The 15,605-nt window shown below is 43.6% G+C and overlaps 1 protein-coding gene and 1 pseudogene across 1 annotated transcript in view; one reads left to right on the top strand and one right to left on the bottom strand.

Moving 5' to 3' along the window:
* Positions 1-321: 321 nt before the first annotated feature.
* The window catches only part of LOC147430443 (telomere repeat-binding protein 4-like), a 71,591-nt gene continuing 56,307 nt past the window's right edge, over positions 322-15,605 (bottom strand). The window contains exons 5-11 of the mRNA XM_086493076.1: positions 3,355-3,438; positions 3,189-3,280; positions 2,840-3,078; positions 1,453-1,556; positions 1,137-1,371; positions 991-1,054; positions 322-819 (exon numbers count right to left, since the gene is read on the bottom strand). Coding sequence (XP_086349202.1) covers positions 664-819; positions 991-1,054; positions 1,137-1,371; positions 1,453-1,556; positions 2,840-3,078; positions 3,189-3,280; positions 3,355-3,438 — 974 coding nt within the window. The 3' untranslated portion in view covers positions 322-663. The remainder of the gene's footprint in view (positions 820-990; positions 1,055-1,136; positions 1,372-1,452; positions 1,557-2,839; positions 3,079-3,188; positions 3,281-3,354; positions 3,439-15,605) is intronic.
* On the top strand, positions 3,451-15,512 carry LOC147430445 (uncharacterized; annotated as a pseudogene).

The following is a 15,605-nucleotide window of genomic DNA, read 5'->3' as shown; positions in this document are numbered from 1 at the left end:
ATTTTCCTCTCTAAACTTAAGGGAGGGGGTGGGTTACAAACTTCAAGGAAAGGGAGGACATTTGGGGATAGTATTGGGAAGAGGTGGAAAATAATGTATAAGCAACACACACTTTGCATATAGATAGAGACCTTGGAAGTTAAGGAACATGAAAAACAATGCTAGTAGTACATGTAGCTACTAGGATGCATTTATAAAGGGAAATCTAGACATTTGGGGATAGTATTGGGAACAAATAAATGTCCGCCTTTGTTTGAAACCAAAATTAAATACAAACTCCAATCAATGATTAAACTTCTAATTAATCTCAACAATCCAACGAGTTTAGAACATTGAACAGACATTAAATGAAAGATTACACTTAAATCGATCGTATCCAATTTTCTTTACAGAGGAGATGGTCAATTGAACTGTATACATAAAAAAGAAAGGCTTCCACCATTCATTGATGTCTCCTTCAACCTCATTCACATAGAAGTGAAAAGGCCAGTGTGTTAACATTACCATGGTGTCCTTGGCTTGCTTCCCAACAAAGAATACATGCGGCATACACACCATTCAGACTTTTACCTTCTACCAATCACTGGGAAGCAGCGCAATGGCACCCCAGCACATTCAAATTGCCTCGAAACAACCATTCAATGAACAATAGAAGAGGGGCGCTTAAATGTCACCAATATCTTCTTGTTGTTTGACCAGCTGCAGGGCCCAATAAGTATGTGCTTGAAGAACACGATCAAGTAACTCCTGCGGGACTGGCTCTCCCCTACGTTGATGTGGAGCAATACGTGCAGTATGAACGAGGGTTTTCCATTTATCCTAAATGAAATGAAGCAGTATTTTAGCCAAAGTATGCTCAAGAAACACGACAGAAAACAACCATTCCCTTGTGCCAAACTACGATGTTCCCGCTGCCCAATGCTTAATCGAATCAGGTGACTAAATGCAATAGATTTATCGAATTGAAAAGAGAATATGGTAGGAAAGCACCTTAAGATCAACATAAGTCCTATGCCGAGCATGACTAAAGACCTGCTGCTTTACTTCACGCCATCTGTAAACAAGGGTATATGCAATATCACCCTACTTCGTTTTTTGCAAAGCTCATCAGAACAAATTTATGGACTGTTTTGTACCTCCCAGTGCCAAGCAATTCCACAGCCTGCACCAATGCCTCAACTTCTAGCACAGTGAATGGCCTGCGAGTGCGTCGTTTCCCGCTAAAACTTACGTAAGTTTGTTGACCAACATCAGCATGAGGATGTAGAATGAGAGCTGCTGTTGCTGGTGTTGGTGAGTCGCAAGGCGCACACTGTCCAAGTTTTGCACATTCACCCACATTGCTCACAACATCTTCCTTTTCTTGAGCTTCTGTAAAGAGCCGCAGGATTTTTTAGTATTGAAATGCCAAAATTCCCTACAATATAATGCAATACTGTTTTGTTTTGTAACCTGTATTGTTGGATGCGTCTGTCTCTGCGTCAGTACTAGATAACCCATTCAAAGTCTTTCTCCTGCTTCCTTCTAAATCATCACCCGTTGTGAACACTGGATAACTGTATAAAAACCCATCTTGAAGACCTGACTAACTTTGCCCAAAAAGAAAAGCCCGCACCACAGAAGAGACGTTATGTGAATAGTCCAAAAGCTTTTATCAAAAATGGCACACAGGCATAAAAGCTAAAATTCATATTATGTACGAGTTGGAAAGCCAAACCGTGATATAAACATATTACTGAGGACCCTCAATTTCATTTATGTACGACTTTGTCACTGTGTATTCCTCATCTCTTTATGATTTCATTTGGAGGGTGCTCATTTGATGTGCTCGCCTTTATTATAAGTCTTCAAATCATAAACCAGTCTCTTAGCAAGCTCTCTTAGCTTTGATGGCCAGCACCAACGGGAAGGTCTTAGAATCTTAGATGTCCCTTTTAGTGCTGCTAGTCTCCTATCTTGTGCAGTACCAGAGCGGTAAAAAACTTGGCCCACACGATCTGAGTTTCTTTCACAGACGGTGCTCTTTTGTTTCTTCTTTGCAGCCCTCTCCCCTGTTAGCGCAGGGCTGGTGTGACTGCCCTACGATCAATGGCTGGAACTAGGCTAGAAATAGCAAAATTGAGGACCATGAAGGACCATGGATTTTTTTGTTGTGCCTATTGGAGGTTGTGAATGTGGGAGAGTGTTCACAGAACAATCCCATCATCTGTGATCCTCAAGGAGAAAGGACAACACAATTTGAAGTCGCAAGGAGAGCCCGTGTACTTCATGAGGAGAATTGTATGCGCATTCGGGACATGCCCGTGGAATGTGGATTGGACTATTTTCAAAATGCCAATGGCAAGAAGACACATAGTCAAAATTGACTGGAAATATGAAGGTTAAGGGTGGCCACCAGGCGTCCAAATTGCACAGTATTGGTTCTTGTGGTATTGATTGAGCGACGGTGTCATAGAGGACTGAAGACATCTTCAATGGTTATCAACCCCGGAAGTTCTGGAGCTAATGGAGCCTCCAGTGTATCGAGGTAGTTATAATAGCGTCCTTGACATGGGACTGCCAGGCAGGACCGAGCAACTACTACCATCTTCAAAAGACGGACTAGAATGATCCAAGCACATGTGAAAACTTGCTCATGATGATGGTCATCTAAGAAATCCTTAAAATAAGCTTGACGCAATCCTGATCGCTAGCTTTTGATTTCTTTAATTCGATAAGCAGCCATCATGGCTCATGGAACTTTTTCCAAAACAGGAAAAAAAAATATAAAAAAATACAAACAAACAGAAATTGAAAAAGCAACAGAAAAGACCTCTAAATGAGAAAACTTGACTAATACCATGCTCCATGTTGAGTTTTAACTTTTGGATAGGCAAAGATGGATTCCCCAATGTTCATTGAGGTATTTGAAACTCCACTAGGTTCCAACATAAAAGCCAAAGAATCCAGTCTGTCTTTACATGCAATACCCATCTGGATAAGCGTGGAGTTCTCATCATGAACCTTTTTCCCATGGTGAAGGACACGGACATGTAAACCACCTCCAAGTAAATTGACTGCTGCTTCCATGACTGCTCTCTGCACCAGACAATACTAGAGTTTTCCTTAACTGTTCATGAGCTCAGACACAGCTTAGCCATGGAACAATCAATTTTGAACAACAGTAAATTTCCTTATGCAGTACTTGCCTTCAAACTGGCCACCGTTGCAGTTTCTGGAAGATTTATAGAAAGTTCTGGAACTCTAAACGAGGTGATATTTACTTTAACAGGAAAACAATCTGCACAAAATATCTTTTACAGTTAATTATAGTAAAGGATCTGGAAGTTGAAAAGAGTACTACCATAATACTACCATGTATTTCATTTGATTTCCTCTTCCTACTTCTCCGTGACCCTTCGATTGTAGTAGGAGAAGATCCAACACTTGTATCCTTAGCTGTAAGACACTCCAAACAGTAAAAGAGAAAATAATAAGTCACAACTTCCGCATTTTGTGACGGATGAAGGTGACGATTTTGAGTGTAAAGCTTCGCAAATGAGTATGTGTGACTCAGTATCAAAAATTTCCCTAGCATTAATAAAATAAGTACCAATGCTGCACTACTCTTGGCACTCCATCCACCCCTCAAAAACACCCTAAGAGCAATACCATAGTAGACATCTTCCTATTCATGTAGGGCCAATGCTAAATGGTGGTTAGTTCCTTTTTTGAAAAGCTTGAAGAGTTGCTGCAAGTTCAATTAAATCATAAATTCTGACAAAGAAGCACATAAGTCGGTTTTATAACATGTCCTAGGTAGAAGTCAAGAAGATTGAGCATAAAAAGTGCAAGGAAACAAACAAGTTCAGTTAGAAATTGGACTCTTGACACATCAGGGAATGCTCATCTGTGAGAATGCTAACTACTCACAAGAAAACATCAGCACTAAGTGGGGAAAACATTCAAAAAAACAATAGCAGCCCGTGAACACATCTCGACTCAGGTCTAACAGGGAGTTCATCAGCCCTTCCACTTCAGGTGAGGATTGGTGGGGGTCCATGCAGCAGCCTATGCCAGTGATAAATCAGTTCGAGAGTTGCTAAGGGGGAAGAGAATGTGCCACTGATTGAATGTGTTTCCTATCGCAAAGATCGAATAATCACCAAAAAAGGCTGAAAGCCGAAAGGCCTCATGGATGAACCGTATGCTCCCCATGATGATAAAAGTCATGGCATCTCTGGATTCGTCGTCCAGCTGGTCCCAATACCCCCTAGGGACACATGATAGGGAGTGAGGGTTGTTTTGGGATATGCCCGGCCAGAGTGAGGTAAGTTTTGTCACAAATTTGTGACGTGGCATGCCCAAAGATTGGCTGAGAGGACCATAGGGTTAGAGTTAAAACCTATAACCCAAACCAACTGAAGAGAGGAGAGCTTCGCAAACTCTCCTCAATTTTGAATTGTACCGTGAGGCTTTTGAATTTTTGGCAGTGTCTATTCCTTAAGTGCACGTCGAATCAACGAGTTGAATCCGTTGCAATGCACGCTCCCCAAGAGGGGAGCACCACTCCACTCCTAGATTACCTAGATTGAATAACGCCACTAATTTCTCAATGAGATTTAAAGGGGTATTGATAGGCTGACAATACTCTGCGGAAGGACTTTATGAAAAGATGTACATTGAATTAGAAATTTCTTAGATTGAACTAACTACATTTGCTCTTTCATGTATGTTTTGTTAAGAGTAATGTAGGGAAAGATGAAGTGTTGCTAAATTGACTATTTTCTTATTTTTTTAATTAATTTCTATTTAATGAAATTAGGATATTTGAGTGTGTAAACTTGAACTGCAAGTTGGGAAATGTAGATCTACAAGAAATGAAAAAAGCCATCAGCAACGGACCTCTCTGATGTGTCATATGATGGGTGACATAAAGCATCGCGAAGGAGTTGTTTCGTAAGTTCAATGGGAGAAAATGGGTATACGAATATTCCTGATGCGTCACAGGATGGGTGGGGAGCATCGGATAGGGAATATTCCGTTGGTTTGAGAAGGAAATCCAAGCTGGGTAAGAATTACACGTAAAGATGCAAGCACATAAACAAAAATGGATTCTGAGAGCCTTAATATAAAAGAGGGATGTTTTTTAATGCTTTCTCAGAAAGTAGATGCTTTCCCACGAGGAAATCTATGTGTACATTGCATCTGTGCATGAGGTTGCATCCAAGGACGCCTAGGGAGTGCTGTATAGGCATTTGTTTTCAGCTCACAAGTTTTAACTGCATTTTTAAACAGGTCACACTTATTTTAATAAGTGACCATCTGCCCATTTATAAATAAAGCAAAATAAAAGAGGGGGCCCCCCCTTGCTACCTAAAAACAGCAGACAAGCAGCCATCTCTCTCTCTCTCTCTCCCTCTCTCTCTCTCTCTCTCTCTCTCTCTCTCTCTCTCTCTCTCTCTCTCTCTCTCTCTCTAATTCAATCGGCCTCCCCACCTGCTATTGCTGGCAGATAAAGCAGCAGCCCCTCGGCTATTCCTTCTACCCATCCAAGCCTATAAAAGCATTAGGTGCTTCCATTCATGCCAATTGAGCCAACACTAGGACAAAGAGACTCTGGCGCGACGGAACTGCAAGTACTTGCCACAAGTTTGCGTACGGAGGTTTTTTTTTGTGCTACGAGCAACAGATGATGGTTGTGCGTAGGATCTACGATTCTTTGCTACTATGTTTATCACGAGGACGTGGCAACTGTTAACTATGTCACAAGGACGTGGCAACTGCTAACCTTAGTTGTTGGTTTCTTTCCAATGATTTTTGTTTTATTTTTGAGACCCTCTTTTTGAAATAGCAAACGGTCGGACATTGTATGGCCAATGTGAACAGAAGTTTCACCCGCAAGTGAAAAGTGGTCGGCACTAGAATTCGTATAGTAAGAGGATGTCTAGGCTCAGAGCAAGATCATATAGGTTCCCCCGTCGCACTTAGCAAGTTGGTGGATACTAGAAGTGAACTCAATAAAGGTGCAAAGTCAAGGTGGGAATACCAACAAGAAGTATCCAACAGTTGGGCTACATTGCACTTTTGGATGCGGTCCCAAGGAGGATAGATGGTCATATGACCAGTGGAAGCCCAACGGAATCATTTCCTAAAATTTAGGGAACTGCTATTTTACGCCGTGAAATGTGTTTGCGTCATTACCTCCGGTATGACTAGGGGAACATTTTACAACTCTCCTGCGAAGTCAACTGAGCAACCGGTCGAGAAATTTTTAGGCGGCAAAGCCGAAACGGGAAAATGCTTGTAAATGCGCCAAGTGGCACATTTCTGTGCACTTGCCTCATGCATCAAGGACTGGCGCTGAATTTATTGCTTGGAGAGGTCTCATTTTGGTTTTTGTCACAGGTTAAGAGCTATGGAGTGCTTTCTTTCCCTCTCATGTACAATGTGGTGCTAGGAGTGATGCCCTGCACGTTACACACTGCTCTCTCTCCCCTACGTGCAATTATGTGATGCCCCACAAGAGGGCTCTTCATTTGACTGATGTACACCTCTGTGGGTTCATGCTTTTGTGCTGAGGCAAGAACCTCCTTGAGCAGGAACAGGGGTGGCTAGCTGCTACTCCAAAGCAGGCACCGGTGAGGGTCATAACCTCACCGTACATGTGCAAATTCAGCCATACGGACGCCAGAACCCTTGGGAATCGTGCCCCACTGGCAGAGGACAGCTAAGGGACTGTTTGGGGCTGAAAACAGGGCAAAAACCAGTAAATACAGCGAGCTGAATTTACTGTTTTTGGGCTGGAATCGGAGGGTATACGCCAGTGGAAGTGAGTTCTAGCAGGGGAATTGGTTTCGCGCAAGTTTTGGGGCTGTAATGCTGCCGAAATTTGGCCAAAATAGGTAGTATTTAGAGGGATACAGGTAAAGGATTCCCGGGACTCTACTTTGTAATTTACCCTCTCAAAGAATAAAGAAATACCAAAAGGGGCACCAATTTTGGGGCCTACATGTTGTCGGCGTCTGCTCGGGGCATTCTAGCTTCCGAGCCGTGTGTGTATTTAAGTGTTAGTTCCTGTCGCAGGTTTCCTTTGCACGTTCTCTCTGCGTGTGTCTAAAGTAAAGAATTTCGGGTGAAAGCCAACACCTACCGCCCCACGGGCCGGTTTCAATGTTCGTGTTTTTGCAGGTACTCCATCTCGGAGAAGGCGCAATATGCTCCACAGATTTCGGAAACGGAATCCGGGACGGTTTGCAGAGCTTCTATGCTCTCAATACAAACCGTAAGGTATCTGAGTTAAGAACAAGTCTCTCAAGTTCCCGAACGGGAAGGAAACTACCATTGAGTCTGAGATCTAGAACAGAGGGGCTTTCTCTGGTTCTTGTGCTTATAAAAAGATTCTCCCTAAAAGAAGATTCTCTTGAAGGAGATTCTCTTGAAGGGGGGGACGAGGCCATCTTCTTGTCCCCAACACTGTGTCGATCTTCTCCCTTCTCTCTCTCTGTCAAGTTCTATTTATTTTCAGCCTACTAATTGCGTATGCGTTGCGCTCCGGTTTGTAACAGTCGTGTCAGAGCTCGATCGCCTCGCTTTTTCCTGCAAAAGAGAACAATTCTAATAAGGAACAGGAAGAACCATGACGAGTCAAGGGAGAACCGTAGAAGAACTTCGGCATGTACGAGTTCAACTCACCGAATGGCAGCAACTCCTCACGCTGCCAGCTATCCAGAAGGTTTTGGACGGACTCAAGAAACCACAAGGAACAAACACCGATGGGCATCGGGAAAACACCACCGGTGGTAACAACCCGCAGAACGAAAGCGCGAAAAGAGGTGCCGTAGTGCACAAGCGATCTCCAGATCAGAACAACCGGCCTACAAAGTGCACACGCCAGGAAAAAAAACTCTATGTTGAATGATAGATGTCTCTATCTATTCCCCGTCATACTTTCCTAATTATACTACCTCTACTTCTCATTCAATATCTAAACCCTCTTCTAAGAGAACGCTTACTACTTCTTTACATAACATTAAAGAGAAGCCCAAGTTCAAAAAGGACAACCGCAAGCATCACCGCAAGATGCAAGTTTTCAAATTTGATGACAAGGATGTCAAGTTTGACAGTTACACAAGATGAAGAGAGATCTCCAAGACACCATCTTTTATCAGAAAGTTTAAAGTTGCTTTTGCAAATGAAAACATCACTGAAAAATCCAAGTTGTGTCATGTTGGGATGTATATCAAGAAGACAGCAAGCAATCGGTGGTTGGTAAAGATTTTGGAAGGTACTCAAGCCTGAACATGGGCTCGATTCAAAGTTGAATCTTATGAACAATTCCTTCTGCCCGACTTCAAGAAGGATGCCCGGAAGGAATGGGGCTAGCTCGCCCAGAACGAACATGAGAAAGTCACAGACTATGTTAACGAGTATTTGTTGGTTCTACTAAAAGTCAACCCTTTCATTAAGATTTCCAACAAGGAAAAGATACAACCATAGCATCAAAAGAGTATGGTGTATCCCCATGATACTCTTCAGAGGATGATGGAGTTAGCAATCATTGCTAAAACTTACACTCTACTAGAACTTTAAACTCCCAAAAGGATGAAACAAAGCACCTACCATGCAAGACAAAGAGCGGTATATGATGATCATGGCAACCAAGGCAGAAAGCCTTCCCCTGGGGACCCTAAACAGTCTAAGAAGCCAAAGGACACCGGTAGTACGGCCAAGTACTAGACCCTCCTGCTCTCCAGTTCTACTGGTGCAAAAGAAGGATGGCACGTTTCAAATGTGCATAGATTACCAATCTCTAAACAAAATCACAATCAAGATTCCCTTTCCCATTCCTCAAATTGATGGCATTCTCAATAAGTTATAGGGTGCAAGCATCTTTAGTCGCATAGACTTAAAGAGCGGGTATCATCAAATACGCATAGCCCCTGAAGATGTCCAAAGTTTTGGTCGTGCCTTTCGGCTTAATCAATGCTCATGCCACATTCAATCGAATGATGGATCATATTTTCAACCCATACCAAGCCTTTACGCGAGTATTCTTCGATGTATTACTAATCTTCTCAAAGTCTGAAGAGGAACATGGGAAGCACATAGATATAGTGTTTCAGGAACTGCATAAGCATGAGTTGCATGTAAATGCAAAGAAAAGTGAGTTCTTTCTCACAAAGAAAGAACTCACTACTTAGGCCATATGGTCTCTCATAATCAAGTGTATGGATCCAACAAAGATCCACGTTGTACAAAACCGGCCAATTCCCACTATTGCACATGATGTACATAGCTTTCTAGGATTGTGTTTGTATTACCGGCCAAGGCTTTGCTCCTGTAGCAAGTTGCAAGCAACACCACTCCATGACCTAACCGGGAAGAAGATCCCTTTTAAATGGGGACGCGACAACAAGCTGCCTTTGACACACTAAAGTACTTATTGAGTCATGGTCCTATTATGAAGTGCCAGACTTAAGTAAACCATTTGAGGTTCACTGCAATGCTTCTGGTGACTGCATCCGTCCAGTGCTTAACCAAGCAACCCATGCAATGGCTTATGAGAGTAGATGGCTCAAGCATGCAAAATTGCATGCCTTGATCTACGAAAAAGAACTTATGGTTGTGATTCACGCCTTGGCTACTTGGAAGCATTATCTTCTAGGAGTGGATTTTGTGATCAAAACCGATCATTGGAGTCTGCGATATTTTCTTACACAACGGAAAGTATCTAAGAAGCAGATGAGATGGACAAACTTTTGTCCATGTTTCATTTCCATATCCTTCATACAGCTGGAAGTAAGAATGTGGTTGCAAGCGCACTGTCTAGATGGCCGAGGGTGAATGCAACCACTTCTATATATCACCAAGAACTAGAATCGTTTCCCGACTTGTATCCAACCCAAACTTCTCCTCCATTTGGAGAAAGCTACAGAATGGAGAGAATGAATATCCATATTCAATTTGAATTTTGGGATGGTTACCTCTATCACCACCAAGCAATTTGTGTGGCAACACCATTGAGGAAGAGAATCATGGATGAATCACATGCTTCGACTGGTACTCTCTCTATGACCTTAGCATTGGAAAGGTATTTCTTTTAAAAGCAAACATCGATCAATATGTCAAGGAATGCTTAGTTTTCCAAAGAGTAAAGTACGATCGATATAAGATGCCTGGGTTACTCCAACCTTAGCCCATGCCTGATCAACCTTGGGAGAGTATTGCAATGGATTTCTTTATGAATCTCTCTAACACGAAGACTAGAAATGATGCAATCTCGACCATTGTGGACACATTTAGCAAGGAAGCTCACTTTATTCTAGTCAAGAAAACAATCAAGCAATCGTCTAGCTAGGGTTTTTCTACCATAAATTTTCAAGCATCATGGGATGCCCAAGTCTATTGTAAGTGATCAAGATCCTTATAAAATTTTTAACATGCCTTGTCTGATAACCTTGGTTTTTTCTTCTGCATATCATCTCCAAACGATAGGCAAAGTGAGATTGCCAATTCCACACTCTTGGATATGTTGAAATCCTACGTGTCGACGGACAGACAATCTAACTGGAAAAAGTATTTGCCTCTTGTCGAGTACGCATATAACGATGCCGTACATTCGTCTATGGGAAAAGCTTTTTTTGAGATTCTTTATGGTAAGCCTTTGCTTCCACCAACCTCTTGACTAAGGATAAGATATTTGTAAGAAATGAGTTTGTCGAAGATATGGACACTGCCTATGGGCAAGTCAAGAGAGCAATATTACACTCTCAGGAAAAACATTAAGAAAGTTGCGGACAAGCACAGAAGGAAACTTAGATTTGACAGTCGGTCAATTGGTCTTACTCAAGTTTAAGAAGGTGAGACTAAAGAACCAAACGACTCATAAGGGGAAGGTGGTAAAACTTTTCGACCATTATTATGGGTCGTTTAAGATAATTGACCAAGTGAAAAAGTTTACATTCCGATTAGAACTACCGCCTACTTGAAGGATTACATTTATTTAGCGGAATCTCCACATATTCCTCGCTTTACTACCCCTTGCTCTTACGTTTCTCCAAAATGCAGGGTCGGTGTTCGAACACAGGCACGCAAAAAATTGGCTTCATTGCACATGAGTTAACCATTGAAGCAACCTCGTTCGCTGATCCCATGCGAAGGGTATGTGATTCAAAAAAATCAACCCATCGTCTACTCCTTAGACAGCGCGTCCTCGTCTCCTGCTCCTGCTCCTGCTCCTGCTCCTGTTTCTGCTGCGCGTGGCCGTCGCGGTCTTCCTCCCGCAGCTAAGCTTGACCTGCTCCTGCTCCTGTTTCTGCTGCGCGTGGCCGTCGCTGTCTTCCTCCCGTAGCTCAGCTTCACTTGCTCGGCACCGTCTCCTACCCACGGGATCTTGCAAGATTCCCCTTAATGGGAACTTTTCGAAAATCGTAGGGACATATCGTAGGGACATACTTGAAGGATTCAAAATGCTTTCCATGTTAGTTTATTCCGGCCATATGTGGGACCCCCTCCAAGTCAACCTAATGTTGAGGAACCCCTTGAGGTTGAAGAAACAGAAGAGATACTCCAACTGGAGTAGATTATTCATCATCAGGAGCGGCCACTAAAATCCGGAAAGATTACACGGAAGTATTTGGTAAAGTTCAAGAACTATTCTACTCTAGATGCTCGATCGATGACCGAGCAGGAATTAGCACCTTCTCCGGAAATTCTCGAAGAATATGTACAAGCACTATAGTTGAGGACAACTCTTTAGAAGCCAGAAGGATGTTGCAAAATTGACTATTTTCTTATTTTTTGAGTAAATCTATTTAATGAAATTAGGATATTTAAATGTGTGCACTTGAACTGTAAGTTGGGAACTGTAGATCTACAAGAATTGATAAAAGCCATCAAGAACATATATCACTAATGTGTCATATGATGAGATATTAAGTATCGTGAAGGAGTTGTTCCGTAATTTCGTTGAGAGAAACCGGGTATACAAATATTCTTGATGCGCCACAAGATGGGTGATGCGAGCATCAAATAGAGAATATTTCGTTGGTCTAAAGAGAAAGTCCGAGGTGGGTAAGAATTACACATAAAGATGCAAGCATATGAATAAAGATGAATTATGACAACCTTAAAATAAAAGCAGGATGGTTTTTAGTACCTTCCGAGGAAACAAATGCTTTCCCGCGAGAAAATCTATGTCTACATTGCATATGTGCATGAGGTTGCATCCAGGGAACGCATGGGGAGTGTTGTGTAAGCATTAGTTTTCAGCTCACAAGTTTTCACTGAGGTTTTAAACAGGTTCACACTTATTTTAATAAGTGACCGTCTGCTAAGTGGGCAGCCGATTTATAAATAAAGCAGAATACAAGAAGGCGCCCCTCCCTTGCTAGCTAAAAACAGCAGGATGAGATGACCGGATACTGTTGTGAGTGCATCAAGAGTTCCGGAAGATGAGATAACCACACAGAGATCGAGGTGCATCAAGAGCTCTGGACTAGATGAGATGACTAGATTAAATGTGTCCACTTCAATATTTAGTGTGAACTAACTTTTGGTTTGTGAACTACATGTTGGGTGAACGTTTTGTCTTGTCTGGGGATGGTCATTAGCATAGTTTGCAAGGCAGTATTGTACATACATATGGACTGAATCCATACGGTACATTCATACAGTACGGATCTGTACCATACGGATTTATTTTTTAAAAACACTCATGCGCAATGCTGGGTCTCTCCGCGTCCATCTGAGCCCTAGGCAAATGGTCATATAATAGCCTCTAACGTTATTGTGTGGCTCTGTATTATTTCCAGAGAGCTCTGTGTTTTACAAAAAACTGTGCAGACCAATTGCAAAGAGTGGTGTGAATGTTCCAAAGGGGGTTGGCTTTGCTAGGCATGGTGTTTTCTTCACAAGAAACTCGTTGTGTGGCAATGTTCTCGAGATTGTGAAGACTCCAAGGCAATCCGCATCAGGTGCACGACATTGGCAATGCAAATATTGTGGGATGCAAAAGACAAGCACCATCACTCGTGTCATCAAACACTTAACGGGAATAGGTTGTACTACCAATTGTCGAGCATGCAAGAAAGACCTCCCATTGTAAAAGATCAACTGATTGCAGATAAATTCCCGACAATGGTAGGATACAAAAAAGGTAGAGGAAAACACGCTACAAAGGAGGCTCTTCATGATGAATTATTAAAATTTTAAGAGAGGGGGGTTTTCTCACTGGAGACATCCGAGTATAGATATTTCTAGTGCGTCGTTCAAAGTAATGACAGCAGCACTGTGAACAGGAATATTTGTAAAGCCACCAGGAACGTGTACTTCTGATGTGTCACATCGGATAGGTGACAGGGAGCATCCGGAAGAACTATTCGACCATCCGGAAATAGACATCTCTGATGCGTCATAGGATGGGTGACATAGAGCATCGCGAAGGAGATTGTACCGTAAGTTCGGTAGGAAAGGACTAGGTGAGAGGTATTCTTGATGCGTCACATGGTGGGTGACGGGGGCATCGAAAAGGGAGTATTCCATAGTCGAGAGGAAATTCCGAACTGTGTTGGTAGTGTGTACCACACTAGATTACAGAGTGAGCACATCATTTATAAATTATGCGGCCTCCACTATAGCCCCGTTGATTGCACATGTCTTCAATCGGGCTATAGGGGAGGGCTTCCAAGAGGAGTGGACACAGCACACCATAGTACCTATCTACAAAACTGGCAACACCTTGGACCTAGGGAACTACACGACTATCATGATTGGCCACACGATGGCCAAGCTATATGGAGCAGCACTTGAGACAGAGATCGAGGGTCTACGAGCCCCAGGCCAAGCAGGTTTTAGACGAGCTTTCTCTACCACTGATCACATCTTCATTCTGCGCTGCCTCATTGACGGGGCTAAGGCGCGGAAGAAGAGGCTTCACAACTGCTTTGTGGATTTCCGCAACGCCTTTGATACAGTTCCACGCGAGAGGCTCTTCCAGCGCCTTCAGAGTCTTGGGATACCAGCAGAGATGATTTGGGCCATATATGCTCTCTACGAGAGGGTGACTGGTCGAGTTCGATGCCCATGAGGTTTATCAGAGACCATTGCTAGCACCATTGGTGTGAAGCAAGGATGCCCACTCTCCCCGACACTCTTTGGGCTCTACGTCGACGAGATCTCTGACTACATACTACGAGCAGGAGGGGAGGGGAGCGACTTGGCAGGTACTCCAGTCCACATCATGTTATATGTTGAGGATATTGTGTTGATTTCAGAGTCACCAGAGGGCTTGCAGCGACATCTTGGGGCCTTGGATGATTTTTGCACACACAAGGGGTTGACTGTGAACCTTGACAAAACCAAGGTTATGATCTTTCACACATCCAGTGCAGTGAGGAGTGTTGCCACCTTCACAGCAACAGGAGGACAGGTTGATGCGATCACCTCATATGGCTACCTCGGAGTTACATTCACCAGCCTACCAGGACCCTTCACTATGAGGCAGGCAGCTACTGACAGGCTCACTCGAGGATACTCAGCCCTGGCCATGCTAGAGCGGAGATGCCACCAGGCACACTTTCAGGAGCCCCGCACGAAGGGGTGGCTTTTTGACAACTTAGTCACCCCGGCCTTGATGTACTCAACGATAGTATGGGCACCAGGATTGACAGTTGACCAGTAGGCACAGATGGAGAGGCCACAGATATGTATGATCTCATGCTTGCTTCGTAGCAAGCAGACAGTGCCACATGACATTATCAGAGCAAAGCTCGCCACACCACCTATGGTAGTAGAGGCACTATTCCAGACAATATGTTTCATCCAGACTCCAAAGGATGAGAGAGCTACCTCTCGACAGACTTACTCGCAGGGCTTTTGAGGCAGCTATACAGCTATCAGAGAGTGGGCATGAGAGAGCATGGTACTCATAGGTCAGAGCATAGTTTGAGGCACACGGTCTTGATATGGAGAGTCTACCACCCTTCCAGTACGACCCTGACTCACCCTATGTTCACCTCTCTTGCAGCGAGAGGAACTTGGTGTTGAGACGAGACCTATGGCAGCTATACACCAGGAGAGTCTGGGAGTCACTGAGCTTGGGAATCAAGATGTCAAATTACAGAGACCAGTTTCTTACTATACTATCTGATGGGTTCATACAGAGACCACGCTACATGGACACATACATGCCACATAGCTCGCGGGTGGTGATTGGTCAATTGAGAATGGCATCACGCAGGCTAGAGATTGAGACTGGGAGACACACTGGTGTCCCCAGGGAGGAGCGAGTCTGCAGAGCATGCACAGAGGAGGTGGAGAGCGAGGAGCATTTTGTGTGTCGATGCAGCACGTATACTGAGATCAGAGGCAGGTATGAGGCCTGGGCAGCCCACTCTCCAAAAGATCATGGACTCTCGAGATCAGAGATAGCTAGGGCGTTTCCTATTAGAGATACAGAGCCACTGGGACACACTACTACAGACACACGCAACTACACATCCAAAGGATAGACAGTTGCAACTCACAGACTTCTTTCAGAGAGTTACAGCCCCCCCCCCCCCCCCCCTCATCCGACACTCTGAGGTGAGTGACACTCCTTCAGGCCGAGAGCTAGACGATGACCA

The sequence above is a fragment of the Adiantum capillus-veneris genome, chromosome 21 (genome assembly GCF_014529385.1).
Source record: "Adiantum capillus-veneris isolate H3 chromosome 21, ASM1452938v2, whole genome shotgun sequence".
In the NCBI taxonomy this organism is placed as follows: domain Eukaryota; kingdom Viridiplantae; phylum Streptophyta; class Polypodiopsida; order Polypodiales; family Pteridaceae; genus Adiantum; species Adiantum capillus-veneris.
Note: the sequence above shows the minus strand (reverse complement) of the source record. Positions and strands in the feature narration are given on the sequence as shown.